The sequence below is a fragment of the Sebastes fasciatus genome, chromosome 23, assembly GCF_043250625.1.
Source record: "Sebastes fasciatus isolate fSebFas1 chromosome 23, fSebFas1.pri, whole genome shotgun sequence".
Classification (NCBI taxonomy): Eukaryota; Metazoa; Chordata; class Actinopteri; order Perciformes; family Sebastidae; genus Sebastes; species Sebastes fasciatus.
Window position 1 is genome coordinate 14,785,746 of NC_133817.1, and position 23,835 is coordinate 14,809,580.

The window sequence follows — 23,835 nt, forward strand, 5'->3', positions numbered from 1 at the left end:
TGCTCAGGATGAACTATTTTTGAAAACATTGGGCCCTCATACATTGAAGATACGTAATCCTCACACACAAAGACACATTCAGAGAGAAAACAGAGCTGGCAGCCAAGATAAAAAAGCTACTAAAAATGCCTCCACCCACACAAATGATTTTTTTTTTAGTATTATTATGGGAAATAAAGCAACTGCAATACTGACTGTGTCCACACGAGGGCAGCAGATGTTTATTTCACACAGCACTGCAGCTGCTGGTGTGCAGGAACATCAGAATAGAAAAGAAAAAAATTTAATATTTCAGAGCAGAATGTGAGTATACTGCCTTTTGTCTGATTCTGATCTATCTGCATTTGTCACCTTGAATATCTTATTCCTTATGTCATGTCGCCCCACACAAAAATCTAATATATGGTTGTATATGTAAATTACATAATGATAATATGTATATAATTATAATATAATTACATGTCACCAAAATCCAAAACAAATATGTGCTTTATATGTGCATACATTTGGAAAATATAGTAAAGTAGGCCATTTTCATATATTTCTTTACATATATAGACATATTTAATATAGACTATATAAATACTCATATCGGGTATGAATATATTTGTCCTTATATTGATTAAACAAATATCCAAAATATGTTTGTTTTTTTCTTGTATGTGTCAGGATTCAAAATATATAAAAGACACATATTTTACACATACAGTAAAATCAACAAATGAAATAATGCATAAAAACAGTTTAGATCAGTTCAGTTCCCTATGTTTCCAGATAGCAGATATATAATCTATTTGACAATGTGCACTTAAAGTTCCTGTTAAATTAGCTCTACAGTGTCAGACACCATCTGGTGTTGGTTCCAGAGGCACTGCAGCTGCTGGTGTGCAGGAAAATCAGAATAAAAAGGGAAAAAATGTGATATTTCAGAGCAGAATGTGAGTATAATACCAAATGCTGTAAAAGATAAATTAGTAGAATATGTCTGGATTAAAATAAGATCATAAGGTGACTTCAGTGTGGAGTTAGGGTGTGGTACTGTGACTGACAGCTGCAGCAGCTTCTCCATCAATCATTTTATAATCGTCTTCATGCAGTGCAGATGAAGTCCAGCAGGAGGCAGCAGAGCTTCACATCCCAGATCTCAGCGGGAAGCCGAGCAGAGACACTTTCATTTGATTTGCAGCAGACAGAGTCAAGTCAGCGGAAATTGAAACATGACAGTGAAGCGGGACTTTCAAAATAATACACATGTTAACAAATGGTTTAGTTACAGCAAATTACTGATTTTAATACATATTTGACGATTGGAAACTTAAAACTCAAAAATTCTAAATTGGCAAAAATTATTATTATTATTTCAAATGTATTCCAATTGTTTAACAGACCCCAATTATTGTTGTTGTTTTTGGGGGGATTTATTCATCTTTTCCTTTCCTTACATTTTATTTGTTGTATTATGTATATCTATTTTTATACTGTGAAATATATTTGCTGATTTTTTTTGTAATGAAAAATCTGAACATGTTTATGTAATTACTGTATTGAACTTTCAGAATAAAGTAGGGGGGGGAACTACCCCCCAAAAAAGAAAAGAAAATAGAAAAAAAAATGAAATGACTCAATCAGCATCAGGATTAAAAAAAAACAAAAAAAACATGACCTATTAGGCCTGTTTATTAATCTATAAAAAAATCAATTTCAATAGATTTTTGTTGAGCAAATATTTGTAAAAAAAACAGTAGAATTAGAGCATCCGAGGCCTCAGTAACTATGCAAGTGTAAATGGTGCAGCTCTTGCAAATGTTTTTGATTTTTTTAAACAATTTTCCTGCTCTTTATTTGGTTTGTGGATGGAAAAATATAGCCAATTAGCAACATGACAAAGAACCCATGTGCTAGTGTGCTTTTATTTTGAAGGTAAACTTCCGGTCCAACCCGTGCCATTCCTGTCCAACTTGTCTCCGCCTGCAGGAGGACAAGAAGCACTTTGTCTCGGCGGAGGGGGGTGTTGACAGGAGAGAAAGAGGAGGAGGAGGAGGTGGAGGTATTGGACTGGCCCGGTTCACTTTGCACCCTGCAGACCCTGCAGCAGGAGGCCCGAGGAGAGGGACCTTAAGGCGGGATAAAGACACAGAGAAACACCGGAGACCCCCTTTTTTTGCATTGGGATACACCACCAGGGCATGATTCCTCACAATCCCGGCTGGTAATGATGATGATGGTGGTGGTGGTGATGCACCACCGAGAAGAAGAGCAGAGCGGCGGATTCCTGCAGCAGAGCCCGACACACTGCACCACAACCCGGCCACCCTGCTGCAGGATTAGACCCTCCTCTGCAGCTCCATCTCCATCTCCATCTCCATACCGAAGCTTGACCCAAACAACCGGGTAACAGCCCACCTTTTGCAGGCTTTGCATTCATACTCCACCACCCCCCTCCAGTCTGTGTGTCTGGAGGATGATGAGACTGGGTTTTGCAGACCACCTTTGAACCTTGCCTTGTTTGGATGTGCATGCATTTTGAGAGCAACAAGACACAAGAAGAAGATGTTGGTGCGATGCTACCGAGGCAAGCTGTCGGTGTGGGCCGCTCTGTGCGTGCTGGTGCTGCTCTGCTGGTACTACATTTTCCCCGTCTACAGACTCCCACACGATAAAGACATAGTGGAAGAGGTGCTGAGGCAGGGGGAGGTATGGAAGAAGAACCAGACGGGCATCGATTTGTACAGGTTCGTCTCAGGTCTCCCATTTTTTTCCAAAGTGTTCAGCTGTTTCCTTTTGTTTATGTTTTTTCTACCTTGTGCATCCACATTAGACCACACTAATACATTGCATTATACAATAATGCAATGTATAATAAGTTATATTAAGCAGCAAACATATCACACTAGGGGCTCTTCTTGGGAACAATCACTGACTTCTTTTGTCTGTAATTGGAGCCCCTGAACATATGGGCATAATGTCATCAAGATGAAACTGCAATGGATATCCAATGGAAAGGAGTTCATGTTAGTATTGCATGATAAAATACCCCCAAATCTTTCAAAAAATAACAACTGCAATTCTACCAAAAGATATTGTTTATGTTTTTCTACCTTGGGACCTCCTTTGTCTGTATTTGGAGCCCCTGAACACATATGGGCATAATGTCATTAAGATGAATCTGCAATGGATGTCCAATGGAAAGTAGTTAATGTTAGTACTGCATGATAAAATACCCCCAAATCTTTCAAAAATAATAGTAATTCTACCAGAAATATTGTGTGTAAGATATCCCACAGGAACATTTACCTCATGAGATGCAAACATAACCTAAATACCCTTTATTTAGAACTCCAGACACTGTGTGGTAAGGCTGCACAATTAATCGAAATGTTATCAAAATCACAATATATCGCATTAGACCACACTAAAAGGGAATAATGCAATGCATAATAAGTTATAATAAGCAGCAAACATTACACACTAGGGGCTCTTCTTGGGAACAATCACTGACTTCTTTTGTCTGTATTTGGAGCCCCTGAACATATGGGCATAATGTCATCAAGATGAAACTGCAATGGATATCCAATGGAAAGTAGTTCATGTTAGTATTGCATGATGACAACTGCAATTCTACCAAAAACATTGTGTGTAAGCTATCCCACAGGAACATTTACCTCATGACATACAAACATATCCTAAATACCCTTTATTTAGAACCCCAGACACTGTGTGGTAAGGCTGCACAATTAATCGAAATGTTATCGAAATCGCAATATAGCCTAGTGCAATTTTCAAATGTTAAAGTCGCACTGTTTGTTAAAAAATGTGTGTCAAAATACCATTTTAAATTAGATATTGTGGTGCTGCAGAGATGTCCTGGCCTACACATTATATTCTACAGACTTTGGGGAATAATTGTTATCACTGACCTCCTTTGTCTGTATTTGGAGCCCCTGAACATATAGGCATAATGTCATTAAGATGAATCTGCATTGGATATCCAATGGAAAGTAGTGAATGTTAGTATTGCATGATAAAATACCCCCAAATCTTTACTGCAATTCTACCAAAAACATTCTGTGTAAGATATCCCACAGGAATATTTACCTCATGAGATGCAAACATATCCTAAATACTCTTTATTTAGAACTAGGGATGCACCAATCCGACTTTTTCCATCCCGATAGCAATACCTGGGCTTATGGTATCAGCAGATACCGCGTACCGATCCGATACTAGTGTTTAATTAAATAAATAAAAGAATAAAGCAATTATCATAGTCTGTCTTTTACCAGAACCCCAGATGTCCCGTTGAAACCATTTTGTGTCAAACTGACTTATTATTTCCCACGTCCTCTCTGCACACAGGAAGCTGCTGACAGAGTGCTGCGATCCGCGGAGGATGTTCGCGGTGACCAAGGAGAACTCGCCAATGGGCAAGGTCCTGTGGTACGACGGCGAGTTCTACCACTCGCGCACCGTCAACAACGAGACCTACCCGCTCTTTGTGCAGGTATGTTAGCAATGATAACCACTAAGAGATGACGCATGACTTTGAGACGGGCAAAATGGAAAGTGACTTTTCTCCCCCGCTCAGCACAGTACGACACTGCTGTGGGCACTGTGGGTTTTAACGTGGATCCTCGTTGATCCCTAATGGAGAGGCGGTGGAGCAAGACAGACACCCTCAGAAGGAGAGAGGATTACTGGTGTAGTGTTCTGCAGTGTGAGGGGAGTCAATATGAAGATGTGGAGGCCGGTTAAAGCAACAAGAAGAGAATTCAGATCAGTTCAAAGCAAGAATGAAAGATACTCCACCTTTCACTTTCTATATCAACAAGAGATGAGGATGAATTTGAAGTGGGTTTTTTTGCAGGAAATCAGGCTCCTGCTCCGTTTATCGCTCCAAGAGGATATGTCCTGTTGTGGTATTTTTCCACTTGGGGGGGGTCTAATCTAGAATAGAGATGTTTAAACAATGGGTAAAAACTGGAGGAGGATGTGCTTCAAGTGTCTCTCTCCTAAGTTATTTCCCCTTTTCCTTTTCCATGTAGCATTGTACAACAATGCCCCGTAGAGTGTGTGTTTATGCCTCTGTGCATGTGCGTCTGTGTCCAGATAAGGGCTATTTTGACATGGCTTCATGCCTGTGTGTGGGTGCGCATGTGGATGAGGGTGTTTGTGCCTGGAAACAGCAAAAAAAGAAAAAAGGGAGAGAGAGAGAACCTCTGGTGCTGCTGTTGCCGTGGTTTTTGTATCCAGGGGCAATGCATCACACTAATAATGAAGATCGGATCCCCTATTACTGATGCCACAGATTTGCAGTCTTAATATCCTGGTTGGTAAACGCGATGAATGCGTGACCCTAATTTGCAGGCGCGAGCCGCCGTGCGTGTTCATTCATGAGGGATGGGGGAGGTGAGGGACAATAAATATATCAAAAAAAATTTGAATATGAATGAGAGAGAGTGGCCGAGCTGAACCACAGTGTGAGTGCATGAATGAACAGCAGTAGGTAGGTTTAACAGGTTTTCAGTAGAGCTGCAAGGATTTTTTGATTAGTTGTCAAATATTAAATTAATCGCCAACTATTTTGATAATTGATTAATCGATATGAGTAATTTTTTAAGAGAAAAATTTTCTGATTTCAGCTTCTTAAATGTGAATATATTCTGGTTTCTTTACTCTATGACAGTAAACTGAATATGTTTGAGTTGTAGACAAAACAAGACATTTGAGGATGTCATTTTGGGCTTTGGGAAACACTGATTGACATTTTTCACCATTTTCTGACATTTTATAGACCAAACAACAAAAATAATCAACAGATTAATCAACAATGGTTTCTCAAATGTGAAGATTTGCCTCCTTTCTCTCTTTTATGTGATTGTAAACTAAATATTTGGACTGCTGATTGGACAAAACAAGCAATTTGAAGATATCACCTTTGTTTTTTTTACGGTTTTAGGACATTTTATCGACAAAAACTTTAATTTATTGAGAGAAAACATAATCGACACATTAATCTCTAATGAAAATCATCCTTAATTGTGGCTCTAATCCATATCACACACAAAAAAAACAACATTTTTGACTATTTACAAGTGGTTTTGAGATACTGTATCCACTGCTGAGATATCTGCCATGGGGCTGCTCTGGTGGCAAAAATCTGGATTATTTTGGTCAATATTAAGATCACGATTAATACGCTTAAACTTTGGAAAAATCATGCATTTAGAAAGAGCATGTTGTGGCCTACAATTTACTTTGAGAGCAAAATTAAGAGGCTAGATCTATGCAGAACTTTGTGTTCTTGTAAATAATGTTGTGCTCTAGTAAACAATTTAATCATAAACACAATGGCTGTATGGATATGTATGATAACACGGCAAAAATAATCACACCCACAAAGCATGGTGAACGAGACGGGGTTCGTGTTTCAGGACGGGTCGGGTGGGTTGACTGAGGACAGACGGCACAGCAAGGACTAAGCGGCGAGGTCCGGGCGAGGCGGGTGCTGTAAAGCGCCACCTTCACCCCGGGCCTTTCCATTATCTTATGTCGATTATCTTGTATTCATAATCGTTGGAGGCCAAAATCGTAATTGAAATTGGATTAATTGCACAGCCCCCAATCTGCCACCACCCCAAGACTCAACAGCAACGTGTCTTCCCAGAAGCAATGTCCTGGTTTATTAATCCACATTATTAGGGTGGTGGTAGAATCAAATCCTCAGTTGAATGAATCAGACCGTGGCTAGACCCCACTAGGGAAAAGGATGATGAGGTGTTTTTATTGTGACCCTTTTAAAATGACTCATGAAAAGTTATCTCATACCCGTTTTATACAGGACATCACTGCTCCCTTTCTTGAGTGATGTGAGCTAATCTCTCCACAGTGTGAGGTCTTTTTATGTTACATCCATCACTCCTCCATGTCACTGGGATGTGGCTGGTGGTTATTTTCCTCCAATGCATCACCCTGCCCAGGGTTAGGGTGACACTCTCCGCTGCATTCATTGTTCAACTTTGTGCTTGTTAACGCCTGCATGGCCTATTTATAGCAGCACGGTTGCACTTCCTCTAAACGCCTATTGTGGCCAGTTGTGTGTGTGTGTGTGTGTGTGTGTGAATCCCAGAAGGAAGGTAACTAGTAGTTAGGTGGGATGGACGAAGCGCAAGCTCACACACACACACACACACACACACACACACACACACACACACACACACACACACACACATATATTCTCTGCTTTCTCAACTACCAGTGCTGTGATTGCAGGTTTGAACGCAGACAGCCGGCCACATTACACTAAGCTGGCAGCAGCTACAGTATCTGGGCATCTGCCAGGGAATGTGCCAATTAGGGCTTTGACAGTTAATTGCTGGTTGGTTCAATGGCTCAAACAGAGCATCCATACATACAGTTCACTGTACTGTGCAGTAGATTACTATGATCTCTTCTCTTCTTTTCTTTTTTTTACATAAAAACCTGTAGATTCGGACAAAATATTGTTCATTTCTAAATGTCATGACAACTGAGGATCCGCTTTTCTGTCATATTATGAAACCAACACTGAAAAATCAAACTGTAAGTGAAACAGTAGCTGGTTCCAGCTTTGTTTCTCTGCTTTACATCATGATAACTTGAATATATTTTGGCTTTGGGCTTGTTGGTCGGACAAAACAGGAGTTGTGATCGTTCTGACATGTTATGGAAAACATGAATTTAAAGGTGCAATTGATAACTTTGGACAGCCTGATGGAGACACCAGTCTAATTTATCTGTTTTTTTCCACACTAACTGGCAACTTGATCACTGACGACTCAGAGATACCTACGTCGTTTTACTATTGTGGGAACCAAACATCAGATATCTTCCAAAGATATAAACAAAACGTTCATTTTTGACCCGCCAACATTTCTAAAAGGATTAATTCGTATTCCTTTTTTTAAAATGTGTTATCAATATAACATTTAAAGAATAATCAACCTATTGGAATTAAATTAAAATGATTGTTAGCTGCACCTAAACCAAAATCTGTCAAGATACTGGATTAATAACTCTCCAGAAATAGCTGGACCATGTGCTACTGTAATAAGTGTCCCCCCCTCTCAAATGTTTAGCCCAACTTGCTGGTTCCCCTCCCGTGCTTGGTGTGCTGTTAGCGAGGTATTGTCCTCTGACTCAACCCCCTTGTCACGGTCTAAAAGAGACCCTGAGGCAAAGAGAGATGTTGGTGTGTTTTTGTGTGTGCGTGTATTCTCAAGTGTGTGCACTCTACGGGGAATAATGAGCACAATTGTTTCCGTCATCTCGCTTAATCCATGCCTCCGACTTAAATGTCGAAGAGTCGAAGAGTCGAAGCGAAAGGACATTTCTGGCCCCTGCCTCATGAAGCGTGGTATTTCAGTGTTCTCTGTAACAGCGTTAATACTGTCCTATACAAGGCTTTAACTTAGATGATGACACGGCAGTGGTTCACCTCTCAGTCTGACTCACCAAATATAGGCAGTGGGTATAGACCTTTTCAAGCTAGACCACATAAACACTCTAAATGGGCCCCTTTGTATTTCCTGTTGCAGTGTTTGTTGCTGACAGGAAGTAAACTTGGACCAAAGCTTGTTGCCCTAGCAACTGAATGCCAGCTGTGCAACTTTTTTTTCTTTCCAATGTGCTTGGGAGGTTGCGCTCCTGTCACGTCTGCCATTACTAAGCAACCAAAACCTGCGTGCTGCGATGACAATGATAATGAAGTTGCGGTAATTTAGCAGTAAAAGCCTCACTGACTAAACTACAAATGCATTTCCAGCACCGCAAGTCCCTCACAGTAGCTTTACACTTTTGATTTTTCGGTGTAAATGCGGCTGACCGTGTTGTGACATCCTCGGACAGAAAGGGTGAAGCAAGTAGAATAGTCCGTGGGACAGATGGTAAAGCTCTGGGTAGCCATGCACTAAAATGATTAACGTTAACTTCTCCTCTATATATTTACCATAGACTGATAACTTTTGGCTGTGATTGGTTATTCCTCATCACATGACATTCGGTGTACGCGTCAGCGTTCCAACAGTTGAACTGTTTTGATCTCGGGGCGCAGCCACAACGACATCGTTCCTGCGTTTGAGCGCGCTCGTCTACATTGACAACAATGAATTTGAGTGCACAAAAGACGCCACGTGTCCAGCCCCAAAGTCTGCCATTGGTCGCGTATTTCACACGGTATTCTCCTCCCCTTCCGCTATCTGCGCTATCTATTTTGCAAGGGCACTATCGTTGCATCCTGGGCTTAGCGCCGCCCAAGATGATAGTGATTGGTTTAAAAAAAAAAAAATACAAACAAGCCAGAGCGTTTCTTCCCCTATACCAGAATGATAATGTGTGGAGCCAGACCCCTGCAATTGCCAGGGTGTATGTGGAGAGATTGTGGAGTAGCTCAACTACTTACAGAAAATACTAATTGATTTAAAAATATATATATATATCTACATATCGAGTCAGCTGTAGCACCTGAACACTATGTGTTGTGATTGAGAGAGTGAAAACCAGTTAGCCAGCTAGTAGAGAAGTCTAAACCGTTACCTAGACGGGTTGAATAAACATTTCAGTTAAAATAAATGGATAAATGGTTGAAATAGTAAGCTAAAACTAATGGATAAACAGTTCAAATGCTTAAAGTATAAATGGTTGAAACGGGTAAAGCAGAAATAAATGTGTTCTGAGTTTGTCACACCACAGAAAAATGTGTAACTAACTAATGATTGAAAAAGTGTATAAAATTAGGTTTCAAAATCATGAAAAAAAATTTATTCCCTGCTCTGAAACGCTGTTGGTGTGTCCACTGAAGGCTCTGAAACCACACCCAATCACGAGTGAGAGTGTTGATAGTAGACATTATATACAAAACTTCTTTTAACACACACCAGAGACTTCCACTGGCCGAGCTGGCTAACTTCCAGTTTAGTCCTATGCAAACTCGAATGGGGATCCAATAATTCAAACGTGTGGCTCGTGTGGTTATCGGACGTTTGAATGAAATTTAATCAACCTAAACATTGAAGTGGCAGTAGGCAGTATATTTTTGGCATCATTGGGCAAAAATTCCATAATAACCTTTCAGCATATTGTAAATTCAAGTGTTCTGAGAGATAACTAGACTTCTGCACCTCCTCATGGCTCTGTTTTCAGGCTTTAAAAAATCTAGCCCGTGACGGGAGACTTTGACCAAATACAGGTCATTTCATTGGCTGTGCTCCGGTCATGTGACCAGAACTTGATGTTCCTTCACCAGATTTCACATTGATGGCGGCGGCGTCACAAACTTTCTCATTTCACAGCTAAACCGTGCACTACAAGATGATTCTGAAAACATTTGAGGCGAGAAATAGGCATTAACGTAACAGAATATTGATTCATATTTGATCAGCGCTGCCTAGTTTGACCGTTTGGTCGGAGTTCGCGAGTGATTGACAGCTGCTCAGAGATGGCAGCTGGACAGCAGACCTCAGATCAGCTCTTACTGCTTGTTTTCCCCCGGTCTGTGAAATCTTGCAGATGCCGTGAGGAGCACAGGAGGACACAGAGGCACATGGTTTTTTTCAGGTTACCTGTTTCATGTACGACTGTCACGATATAGTGACCGTTTTATAAAAATAACTTTTTTTTTAATCATATTTGCTCCAATCTCGCCTACTTCAGCTTTAATAGTGACATAATGTCCAGTTAAAAATCGATTCAAATGAACATTGCCAGGTGGTATAAAGGGGCACAAACACTGTGCAGAGAGACAGAAGAAAAGACATTTACCACAGATTTGACATTTACCACAGATTTGATTATAACAGAAGGTTAGGAGAATATATAACATTTATATGTTTGTTTGTTTCCATCTTTGACATTTGTTTCCTATGAGTAATAACGTGGGTACATTTAACTCAAAGTTCACATTTTTTGAGTTGTTCTTCGCCCATTGCAATTTCCAGATTCATCCATCATCTGCAACCGCTTATCCTGTTAGGGGTCGCGGAGGGGCTGGAGCCGATCCCCGCTGACATTGGGCGAAGGCCTATCACAGGGCTGACGCATAGAGACAGACAACCTTTCACACTCACATTCACACCTATGGGCAATTTAGAGTCAACAATTAACCTAACCTGCATGTCTTTGGGCTGTGGTAGGAAACCAGAGTACCCGGAGAAAACCCATGCTAACACAGGGAGAACATGCAAACTCCACACAGAAGGGCCCCAAGCTAGATTTGAACCTATGACCCTCTGGCTGTGAGGCACCAGCTCTTTTCAAATACTGTTATTTTTTATGTTTACAGGCATGAGAAAAAGGTTTTTTACTTGGCAGTACACCCTTTTTCTTTACGTCTGCTCTGATTTTTTAACTTCACCATGTGTAATATAGACTTTGCTCTTGCAGCATATGCCAGAAACAGAATCTGATTCGTAAGCTGTATGACCTCGACTTGATTTTGTCCACTTCCTCATTTCATATCTCCACGCTGGTTCGTCCATCAGCACATGAGGCTGTGCAGGGAAATTAGCAGCAGGTCAAGGTCCTGTGCTTTGCCGAACAACAGGGTGACCTGCCTCAATTTTGGGATCTAGGTTGAGAGAAAATGGATATTTGTTTTTCTGTGCGTGTGCGTAGGTGACTTTGTGTGCACGCTAACAGAGCTGCATGTTTTTCCTCTGTTCAGGACAACCCTCTGCAGCTGCCCCTGAAGAAGTGTGCGGTGGTGGGCAACGGTGGCATTCTCCGGCACAGCAAATGTGGACGGGACATCGACCAGTACGACTTCATCCTGCGGTGAGAAACGAGGGGACTCTGTGCGGGATGTGGGTGCGAGCGTGTGGGCGCATTGTATACGACCGCTTCACTGCTCCTCCAAATGTGAATCGTGTGCCGTGCCCAAGAGAGTCGCCAAAACACCATCAGCCATCAGCGATAATGAGAGCTGGTGTCGGCGGTAGCCAAGAGAGAAAGACGAGAGACAGAAAAATGGGCCACGGCGAGGGCAAAAGAGAAAAAGAGGTTAGGCGTGAGTAAGCGGAAATGGGGAACTAAGATGAGGGAGGAAGAGGAGATGAGCAGAAAGGCATGAAGCAGAATAAAACCATCTGGTGGGGCAAAATAAAACAAGATGCTGGGTAAAAAAAAAAAAATTGTGAGGTGATGGAGACTTCAGAATCATTTACATATTTTTAATATGAGTTAAAAGTGTAATCCTGTTGAAGCAGAACGAGATGAAGAGAGGGCTAACGTAGACCTTGAGCGTGAGGAAAAAGAAATGAACGACTTTTCAATTTCAACTCAAACGGAGAGCTCTTTGAAAGCACCATGAAAGAGATGCGATTGATAAACAAAAAGCCACATGTGTTGACAATGAAAAAAAGATTCAATTGACATGGACAGATCAAATATGCATTGGAGCAAGCTGAACCTGTTTGTACAGAACATCTCAAACACTAAACCTCAGAACAAACAGGGAGCATCTGATAGTGGCTCTTACTGTATATCCGTCAATGACTGTATGGGGGTTTTAAAACAAGTAGACAACATCTAAATGCACAGCAAAAATATTCAGATTATGGTAAAAATGCCAGCAATGCAGCATCTGTCTTTGACAGCTTGCATGCTGCTCATGCTGCATACCCCTTCCATGTCAGATGACTTCTTAAACTGGGCAGACGCTGTGTTTTTATTATTTTGAATCAGCCTTTATGCACTCCCATAGAGCTGGGATTGTTAATCGATTAGTTGTTACAATTTTATTAAGATTCCAGCTTCTTAAATGTGAATACTTTCTGGTTTCTTTACTCCTCTACGACAGTAAACTGAATATCTTTGAGTTGTGGACAAAACGAGACATTTGAGGACGTCATCTTGGGCTTCACTCCCAGAACCGTAAGCATGGAAACCCCAGTCGGTTTTGTCCAGTGAAAAAGAAATGATGGCTGTGTCGTCAACAGTGTTGACTTAAAAGAATTCTACTATCAGAGTAAAGTAGGAAGAATAAAAAATAATAATGTGGAGCAGGAAGATGCGGACAATATGGTGTCTGTTCTGCCATGAAGTTCAGTTTTATATCTCAGCAATCTCAGCCACCACATGCAAAATATACATTGCATGTGGATATTTCAAACAAGTATCAGCTTTTTTGAATAATATTCAAACAAGCTCAATGTTTACAACAGATCTTTTGACAGCAGCCATGAGGGAAATCGGACTTTGAAACTGCTCAAACTGCGAGACAGCTGAGCGAAAAAAATTCTAACACGCCAGAAATCCATCCAAACGTCTGAGAGGCAGATCGTTGATTGTTCAGGCAAATTAATGAGGCGCTATGACGCGCCCCCTCAAACTGCCTGTCAGATGACAACCTTATCCGACAGACGGTTACTTAATTTTTGCATAACCAGCAACAGACTGTTTCAAAATGACAAACTCCTGTGCTCTGTGAGACCTCTTTATCTTTAACTGCTCAAACTGACAATGCGTGTTAAACTCCACTGTGATGTGATGCAAAACAAATGTTATTCAAAAAGAAAAGTACACAATTGCATGTGAATCAAAATAGTTATGGGGTGAGTCAGTGGGATCAGTTTATTCGCAGTTAAAAGGGAGGAACTGGTTGAACGCAGTGCTGCAGGAGGAAGCTTGAAACGTGTTGCAGTCTGGAGTAGCTGCAGATCCAAAGCCTGTTATTGAGTGCCTGTGTTTGTGCACATATTGAGCCTATTAAATGATCTCACTGTTTTTGCATTTGATGACTCCCCCTCCCTTTTTTGGAGGATTATCACTGAGCCTTTTACACTCTGTTTTTTTTTTTGTGAATTGTCAGTTTATGCAACAATGTAAAGGCTTAAACAGACTCTTGTTTTGTTCCCAGTTTGGCAGTCGTGATATTGTTGCGAAACACTGCAACTAAATGACTTAAAATATGAAAAAAAAGAACCCCATCTGCCTTAAGCAACATATTGCAATCTCCACCTCCAGACCCTCCGTCTGCACCATTACCAAAGTGATCAGAGGAGCTGATGTGATTGCTACCATGATTGCTACAACAAACCCACAGATAATGTAATAACAGATTCTACTTAACTATTCCAAACATCTGAGGACCTCTTTGGTGCACAGTCTGAGCAGCTGTGTCCTCACATGTGAACTTCAATACATGTTCTGTTCCTTTTTAGTTACTACTATGGTAGAAACTACTCTTCCTGTGGTCTGTGCAAAAACACTACATCACAATGTAAAAACAAATATGTAATTCAAATCTAAAGCAAAAAAGGGGAACTAAAAACAAAAGAAAAACAAACTACAAATAAAATTTAAAAAAAAGAAATCAACTACAACAATAATACTACTTATGACAATAATAATAATAACAACAAATGACAAAGTCAAAAAGGGAACAAAAAAAGAAGCAAACTAAAAGAAACAATTTATCAACCTCAATAAAGCTACTTATACAATAATAACAATAAATGACAAGTAAAAAATGTAACAAAAAAGGAAAAACAAACTACAAACAAAATCAACAAAAATAACATTATTAATGACGATAACTACAAAACAACAGGTTCTGCAACTCCTTCTGCAAAATTAGCATCTTAAAATTGCTTGGATGTACAGATGGCACTCTGGATAAGGTGAAAAATACATATTTTCAATAAATGCAATGTACTGTGTGTCCGACGTGTCCCAACACATCTGGTAACTTATTTATATTTTGGGGTCAAATATGTGTTAAGTTAGGTCTGCGATGGTCTGTTGCAGTCAGTCCACATCACTGTAAGTTTTGCCTGGAGATAAGAAAATGTCTTATCTTCATTTATATCGATTTCTGCCAAAACTGTCACAGCAACATTAGGCTCATTAATCAACAGCAGTGGTTCCAGCAACCAGATTTAACTGACCTGAGACGGCCAGACAAACTTGAAAGTAACAGTAACCCATCAGCTAGAGGGAGTGACCCAACAGATAGCAGAACGGTTACTAAGATAGCCGAACCTTAACCAAAGCAGGAGCTTATCAAAAATTTGGAAGCAAAGCAGTGCTGATAAACCCCAAGGGAGGAAACACTACTATCAAGGACACAACGGCAACAGCATTCACAAAAACAAGGAATCCTCCAGTTCCAGCTGTCCTTCATTTCCTCCCATCTGCTGATCATAAACAGCTCTGATGTGATAAAGCACATATGAGGCTTGCAGGAGGTAATTATTCCATAATTATTGTAATTTACTGCACTAAACGCATTATCCTGCAAAACACAAAATGGAACTTGTCATTGGCAATTTAAATTAGCATTATTACTGAAGCTGAGACGCTGTTGAGAAAGTTGTCTTATATAAAACATGTTAATATATTTGACTATTTATCACTGAAATACAGGGTGTAATTACAGAGGCACATTGTTAATCCAGTTCTTAAACTATTATTTTAATGTAGTATAATGATCAGATTTTTGACATGCTGTTTCCATTGCGCACACACACACAAAACCCCGTGGGCCGGCCACATTGCTTCTCTGCTCGCTATCGTAATCAGATCTAATCGGGAGGTAATGACTTAAATACGTTAGATTGTTTATACTGTATGTGTGCTCTAGTAACTAACCAGTTTCAGCACATTGTGTATGGGTGAAATGTTAAATAAACCATGTGTGTTTTGTTCATTCAGGTGCAACCTTCCACCGCTTTCTAAGGACTATGTGGAGGACGTGGGAACCAGAACACACCTGGTTACAGCCAACCCCAGCATCATAGAGAAAAGGTGACCAGTCACAATCAATTCTGTTCTCAACATTCATGAGTAGGTCTGAACATCCTATAGGTTATGTTGTGGAATTAGTGAGGTATTGGTGGGTCTAAAAACACCAGACTTTCTCTCAGGAGATCAATGACCAGAAGATAACGTTGATTTATTTGTCACGTAACTTCCGTACTTAAGTAACGCCACATCCGGAATTATTTTAACCCGAACCATGATCTTTTTCCTAAACCTAACCAAGTAGTTTTGTTGCCTAAACCTAACCACGTTGTTTCCTGTGAAGACGGAAGTTTATTTTGAAAAGACGGTATGCATGCAACGAGCAGAAATTGACATGCGTTGCTGGACATTCGTGGGAAAACGCACGAAAAATGAGGAATAACCTTTTCGTAAGATATCATACGAACCGTTGTATGAGGATACGTCGACACGTGACGTGAAAATGCGTTAACCCTCTGAGATCCGCGATCCCAACTGACTTTACTGTCTTTCAGAGGCTCTAGCAGGTTCAGTTTTATATGCGCAAAAAGGAACCAAGTGTGAAAACACCCTAAGAGGACTGAGTTCGGTTCATTTATGAAAGGACTATATGTGAAAACACCCTTATTGAACTTACAGGAACGAGTAGTTGTAGCTGCCTCCACCGCGGCCTCTCTGATCAGCTGTTCACAGATGACAACATATCTTGGCTTTACACTTGCAAAAGTTTTATTGGACTTACGAGTAGTTGTAGCCGTCTCCACCTCTCTGATCAGCTGTTCACAGACTGACTGTGCTGTGTGTTGATGTGAGTGGAGGGCTCCGACACAGCGCAGCAGAGGAGAGGCTGCAAAGTTAACCATCCCTAAATATAATGATTTTTCTTAATTTTCAAGTTCCCAGCTTTCAGATGATGTACACCACTTCTATGTGACATCTACTGCTGACCTACTATCTCCCCCTAAAGACACCCTGTCCCCCTCTAAAAACGACAAAAATGGGTCTATTGTGGGTCTCAGAGGGTTAAGACAAGATATAAAAGAAACACAAGGCGATACAAAAACACACCCATGAACAGGATTTAAAGAGTAAAATAAAACAACTTCGATGAAGCAAATGAAACAGGAATTCCCTCTCTGCCCGTCTCTAAACTGTAAAACATCTGTTTCAGTAAATGATTTACGGTAATGCTGGATTTAGTCCCGGGTGAGTGAGTAAGTGCCAGAATGACCCATTGTGTTCCTGTAGTGTTACAACACAGGAAACACATTTCCTTTTTTTAGACAGGCAGAAAGGGAGCAGACAGATGAGTCAACCAGTCATCAGATCACGACTCAACATTTAGAATGACTCTTTTCTCTTTATCACAGATTTCAGAACCTTCTGTGGTCCAGAAAAGCCTTTGTGGACAGTATGAAGGTCTACGGCTCCAGCTACATCTACATGCCGGCGTTCTCCATGAAGCCTGGCACCGACCCGTCGCTGCGGGCGCACTACGCCCTGGCCGACACCTCCTCCAACCTCACAATGCTCTTCGCCAACCCGGAGTTCCTTGGCACCGTGGGGAAATTCTGGAAAGCCCGCGGCGTGCACGCCAAACGCCTCTCCACAGGGCTCTTCCTGGTCAGCCTGGCCCTGGGGCTGTGCGAGGAAGTGACGGCCTACGGCTTCTGGCCGTTCTCCGTCGGCCTGGACGAGCAGCCGGTCAGCCACCACTACTACGACAACATCCTGCCCTACAAGTGGTTCCACGCCATGCCCGAGGAGTTCGTCCAGCTCTGGCACCTGCACAAAAGCGGCACGCTGCGCATGAGAGTGGGACGCTGCCTCCCTCAGGAAGGACGGAGCTAGAGCTTCCTGAGGAGCGGAGTTCAGTGCAGGAAGCAGGATGAAGACGTTTTTTGGGGTTTGTGAAGCGGCAGGAAGTGGTCGTCATGACAAAAACGGGTGCGCACATATCCTCTTTGAGGAACCTCGGAACTGCATCTGTGTCCATACACACTCCTGCCCCAGCTAATCCCTAATTATCATGAGAATGTCCTCCCACCCAGACCAGCAGGGACAGAAGACACACTGAGACACACATTCCCAAAAACCTGCCATATCTCCTCCCCTCGTTTCTGTGTGTGTGCATGGTTGTTTGTGGGAAGCCAAGGACTGAAAGTGTCTGGAATTGGAAGGGTGGGGGGATGTTTTTTGTGTTTTTTTTGTACGCTGACTACTGTATCTGACTGACATATGGGGCAGCTGGACCAAACCCCCCCTGTGGCTCTTTGTCAAACAGACAGAAGGGAGTGGAGGACCAGGGGGAGTAATAAAAGGCAGTGAAAGAAACAAGAGAGAGATAATGGTATCCTGGTACCTCGTAGCTTGAATAGGAAATTTAACGGAGGAAAAAAAAGACTGGCGTTGGGGAGAGGAGTGAAAGCTGGCTGGTATGTGTATGAAAGGATTTTTTTCTCGTTCTGCTTTTCTTCAACCCGAGCGCTTGATTGGCATTCTCTGGTGCCAAATAGAGCTTTAGTTCAAAGCAGGAGCCATTAGAAATGGAGTCTTAAGTACCATATAGCCCCGAATGTTTAGCCAAGTTGCATTTGATCCCTTCCAGTGAAAAGGGAAAACGACTACACCACGGGTGTCCACGTATTGTTTTTTTTATGTTCACGAAGAGAAGGGGGGCGAAAAGCATTATCGACATCAGAAATGAACATTTGTTGCAAACAAACCTCACACAGGTACCTCACGTTGACTTCATCGCCGACCGGTACGATTCACTCCAAGCAGACTCCTTAGTTTAAAAAAAACAACAAAAAAAAACACCCTTCTTTTTAGAGGGGCAGTTACCGAGTCATCTCTCCGTATCTGTGCTTTACTTGCCAAGTGCCAAGCCAAGGGAACAGTGGTCTCTTTGATACCCGGTCCCGCACTGTCCTTGTGCTCTCTCAAATGGCGAGACACTGATATAAAGAGAGGTAGCCACGGAAAAAAAAGACTCGAGGACTTGATGTCACAAAGTGGCATTTTTAATGGTTTTTTTTCTTTAGATGCGGGGCACCTTTTATATGGTAAATTGTGATTTATTCATGCGGTTGTTATCGTTTTTGCATCTGAGTACAGGAAGAATTGAGCCTCTGTCCTGTGTTTCTTTTATAATTTTTTTGACATTCTTTTTTTTTGTGCACAAGGGAAACTCGATCATGTAGAAGCCAACACAACAGACACGACGGTTGTTTTTATTATTATTACTTGCAGGCCTTGCAGATGGAAAACTTGATTTCTTTTTTTTCGAGAAAAATGTTATTTAAGATAAATGTGACCGTGCCATATTGTCCATAACGCAACAAAAGGATGACTCTGCATGGAAAGTGCATGGAGTGAACCACAATCCTTGACTCAAGGTACAGATCATGTCGATAGTTTAGTGCTTTTTTTTTTTATTTTACTCTTTGTCTGTTCAACTGAATAAGGTCCAGTGCCTTTTTGAGATGTATTAAGGCAAAACGGATCACTCAAACGAGGGATATTTCTAACGCTGACCGTGCTCTTGGCTCTGCGGGTCAATCGATATGTGATAGTGACCCGACATTGTGTGAACTTAAGTTAAAGAGAGCTACATACTGCTGGACCGTTGATCATTTCACGTCCAAATGCATACGTGGCTCTCCGGGACTCGAACCCAATGAACACTTTGACCAGTTACTTATTGTGATGTTTCTTATTTGCACCTTTTTTTTTTTTTTTTGTTCTCTCCTGCCCAGTATTGTGAATGACTGACATGTGACATAGTGTGAATTTTAAGTAAGCATGATGATTTTTAAATGTGTATGTGCTTTTGGTACACAGATTTTTTTTTTTTTTATCTATTTCCATTACGTTCTGGTTCATGCCCTCATTCCATCCTAATTTGATTTCTTATCAAAAGGGAGATGAATCTATTGTGTAAATATTGGTCTTTTAGTGTAATGGCCAATTAGTTTTAGACTTTTTCAAAAAAGCTACTTCTGGTCCAAATAAACCGCAGTTGTTGCCAGAAGAAAACATCTGAATCTTTGACGCTCTGCTCTTCCCTGCTACAACCTGCGCAGCTTACGTCTGTGTGCAACTTGTAAGTCGATATTTAAAACACTGAAGTGACCATCATACATTTTGCGTGGAAGAAAATGTCAGAGCAATATCATCACCAGCATATCATCAGTGATTTTTTTTCACATTACAATCACAGGTTTCGTAATGAGTGGTTGGAAGATGGTGTTCTCTACAGTTTCATAATCGTGCTTGTGTTTTATCGCATATTGTCAGTATCAAATTTTAAGAAAAATGTATTGTGCAACATTTTGGGAAATTCACTTATTTGCTTTCTTGCTGAGACTTCAATGAGAAGATAGCACTCTGCATCTGTATGTTAATTGTGTAGCTACAGCCAGTTCGCTTAGCTTAGCTTAGCAGAAAGACTGGAAACAGGGGGAAACGGCTAGCCAGGCAGCACATCTAAAGCTCACTAATTATCCAGCAATTTGACTGGTAGCAGGTCATTAGATGAGCGTTATCAGTGGTTATAAGCCTCATAGTTGTGGGTCAGTAGGGGCCTGCTACACCCTTTAGTAGGCTTTGTCATCTATCCACATGGGCGATCACCGAAAGAGGGAATAAAAGAAAACGACAGTGATCTTTGTAATTATGGCAGAAGCGGAAGCTATATGCTGTAGTGCAGACAGCGTGACACTCTATATGAGGTGGAAGTTTCGCATCCTGTGTGAAACCAACATGTACAGACGTAGGCAAAATCGTTGGTACCCTTGCGTTAAAGAAAGAAAAACCCACAAAGGTCACTGAAATAACTTGAAACTGACAAAAGTAATAATAAATAAAAATTCACTGAAAATGAACTAATGAAAATCAGATATTGTTTTTGAATTATGGTTCAGCAGAATCATTTAAAAAAACAAACTAATGAAACTGGCCTAGACAAAAATGATGGTACCCTTAACTTAATATTTTGTTGCACAACCTTTTGAGGCAATCACTGCAATCAAGTGATTTCTGTAACTCTCAATGAGACTTCTGCACCTGTCGACAGGTATGTTGGCCCACTCCTCTTGAGCAAACTGCTCCAGCTGTCTCAGGTTTGAAGGGTGCCTTCTCCAGACTGCACTGCAACAAAGCAGCCCCATAACATAACCGAGCCTCCTCCATGTTTCACATTAGGTACAGTGTTCTTTTCTTTGGATGCTTCATCTCTTCGTCTGTGAACATAGAGCTGATGTGACTTGCCAAAAAGCTCCAGTTTTGTCTCATCTGTCCAAAGGACATTCTCCCAGAAGCTTTGTGGCTTGTCAATATGCATTTTGGAAAATTCCAGTCTCGCTTTTTTATGATTTGGTGTCCTCCTCGGTTGTCTTCCATTAAGTCCACTTTGGCTCAAACAGTGACGGATGGTGCGATCTGACACTGATGTACCTTGACCTTGGAGTTCACCTCTAATCTCTTTGGAAGTTGTTCTGGGCTCTTTGGTTACCATTCGTATTATCCGTCTCTTCAATATGTCATCAATTTTCCTCTTGCGGCCACGTCCAGGGAGGTTGGCTACAGTCCCATGGACCTTAAACTTCTGAATAATATGTGCAGCTGTAGTCACAGGAACATCAAGCTGCTTGGAGATGGTCTTATAGCCTTTACATTTAACATGAAGGTCTATAATGTTCTTTCTGATCTCCTGAGACAACTCTCTCCTTAGCTTTCTGTGGTCCATGTTCAGTGTGGTACACACCATGATGCCAAACAGCACAGTGACTACTTTTCACCCTTTAAATAGGCAGACTGACTGATTACAAGTTTGAAGATACCTGTGATGCTATTTACAGGACACACCTTAGTTTAATATGTCCCTATGGTCACATTATTTTACATCTTTTCTAGGGGTACCATCATTTTTTGTCCAGGTCAGTTTCATTAGTTTGTTTTTTAAAATGATTCTGTTGAACCACAATTCAAAAACAATGTCTGATTTTCATTAGTTCATTTTCAGTAAATTTTTATTTATTATTACTTTTGTCAGTTTCAAGTTATTTCAGTGACCATTGTGGGTTTTTCTCTCTTTAACGGAAGGGTACCAACAACTTTGCCTACGTCTGTACTTTTCTTTGTGTTCACAAGCGTTAAGTTTAACTTTCACTTTAGAAACGTAGTTATTTTAAGCCAAAACAGGTTTTCCCCTAAACTTTACTTAGTGGTTTTGTTGCCTAAACCTAAAGAAGCTATTTTTTTGTGTTCAAAACGTAACGTTTCATGCAGTTTTACAAAGTGTTAGAATGTGTTGCTTTTAAGTTTCGCTCTCACTTTTACAACGTAGTAGGCCCCTACTGACCCACATCTGAGGATTATAACACATTTAAAGGCCTGATAAGAATTGAATCGGGTGCATTTACACGTTATTATCTCCTGTGTCAAATCTGTGAGTTTTACTTGGAATTTACATTAAAAGTGAGATGACAGCAGAAATTTACTGAATGAAAATATTTGTATGTAGGCTCCACGTCTAGTCTTATTGATTCCCTGATTTTATTTTGGGCGGGTTAGGGTTATAAGGAATCTGCCTACAGTGAAACCCCCGAGCTCATAGCCGCGATGGGAGCCTTGATCAATCCTTACCGATACCGTTAAGTCTAAGGTCCAAGTATAAGTTTAGACAACCCGATATCACGCCAAAGCATGTAATAAACCTGCGTGGATAGCGTGCCAATGTCACGTTTTGCCTCGCCAAGAAGTGAATAATACACATGTGTATTAAGGTGCAGTACCAGCAGAGGGCAACAAAACCACTCGCTTAGGTTTAGGCAAAAAAAACACAGTTTGTTTTAGGAAAAACTTTATGGTTGGCCTTAAAATAAGTACGTAAACAAAGTACACTAGGTACGGAAACAATGTAAACTAAGTACACTATGTACACAAAAAAACCACTAACATAGCTTACTAAACAAATTTCACGCTTTGTCCTTGCGCATCATCGCGTCATTCACACGCCTTTTAAAGCGACAGGGCTGGTTCGGAACATATAAAGACAGCTGTTTCCCCCTGTTTCTTTGCTGCTCCTTCATATTTAGCATACAGACATGAAAATCATAATGTCAGACCATTTCTTTGAAGCTGCCAACGTGAACATGATGTCAGTGGAGGGAAAAAAAGTGGAACAGGACAGAACGAAATAGAGGCACGGCACAAACACAACGGCAGCACTGTCCATTTTCTTGGACACATTTAAGTGTAGCTGCAGGGTGACCAATTCGGTTAGAGGTCTGGTAATGGAAAGGTCACGTGTAGCAGCCATGTTATCGGCCACAGTGTCCTCAAGCAAGACACTGATCTCTAGCGTGATTTAGTGATATGAAACCTGCCACTGTGTGGGTGTCAAAAAGATTAGTTCTGTAGCCTTCTTTCACGTCATGATGAGAATATCTTTTACTGTTTGGTGGGAAAACAGCGTTTGAGTGTGAGGACAACCTCAATATAAAGTGGGTCAAATGGTAAATTCAAATACATTTTGGTTTTAATCTGATGAAACTAATGAATGTTCAGACAGAAAAAAAAGCAGACAATTTCCGTTGTGGTGATTCTGTAAAACAAGACTGTTTTGACTCTTTTTTTTATCAGTATCGGTCCAGAGGGCTCAACTTTCTTACATGTTTAAATATTTGATGTTATGCCAAGCTTGGTTCTTTTAAACAACAGATGTAAATGTGCTTTATTTGCCTTGACTGACTGAATTTGTTACATAAAAAAAGAAAAAACTTCTTGAAGGCATTGCTGTTTGCGCCACCCCGACTGTCACCTCCTCTGCTCATACATGCCATCTGATGTGAGCAAACCCCGCCTGAGCATGTTAAAAAATAAATGCGAACTGCAGTTCAAAATGGACTAAACCAATTGCATGTGCCACCTGGGTTAAACTGTGAAAGATAAATAAGAAAAAAACAAGTGAAAACAACCATATCCATATACAAAGCAAACACTGGTATCCAATAAAAGAAGGAAAAATTTAAAAAATGCTTTCAGCTGTGTGGTTTCCTTTCACGTGATGTTTGA

The 23,835-nt window shown here is 40.9% G+C and overlaps 1 protein-coding gene across 1 annotated transcript; it reads left to right on the forward strand.

The window, feature by feature from the left end:
- The first annotated feature begins 1,951 nt into the window (after positions 1-1,951).
- st8sia1 (ST8 alpha-N-acetyl-neuraminide alpha-2,8-sialyltransferase 1) lies at positions 1,952-23,796 on the forward strand. Its single transcript, XM_074625080.1, has 5 exons — positions 1,952-2,732; positions 4,357-4,501; positions 11,699-11,808; positions 15,688-15,780; positions 17,127-23,796. The coding sequence occupies exons 1-5, from the start codon at positions 2,551-2,553 to the stop codon at positions 17,605-17,607; spliced, it is 1,011 nt and encodes a 336-aa protein (XP_074481181.1). The 5' UTR covers positions 1,952-2,550; the 3' UTR covers positions 17,608-23,796.
- The last annotated feature ends 39 nt before the right edge of the window (positions 23,797-23,835 follow it).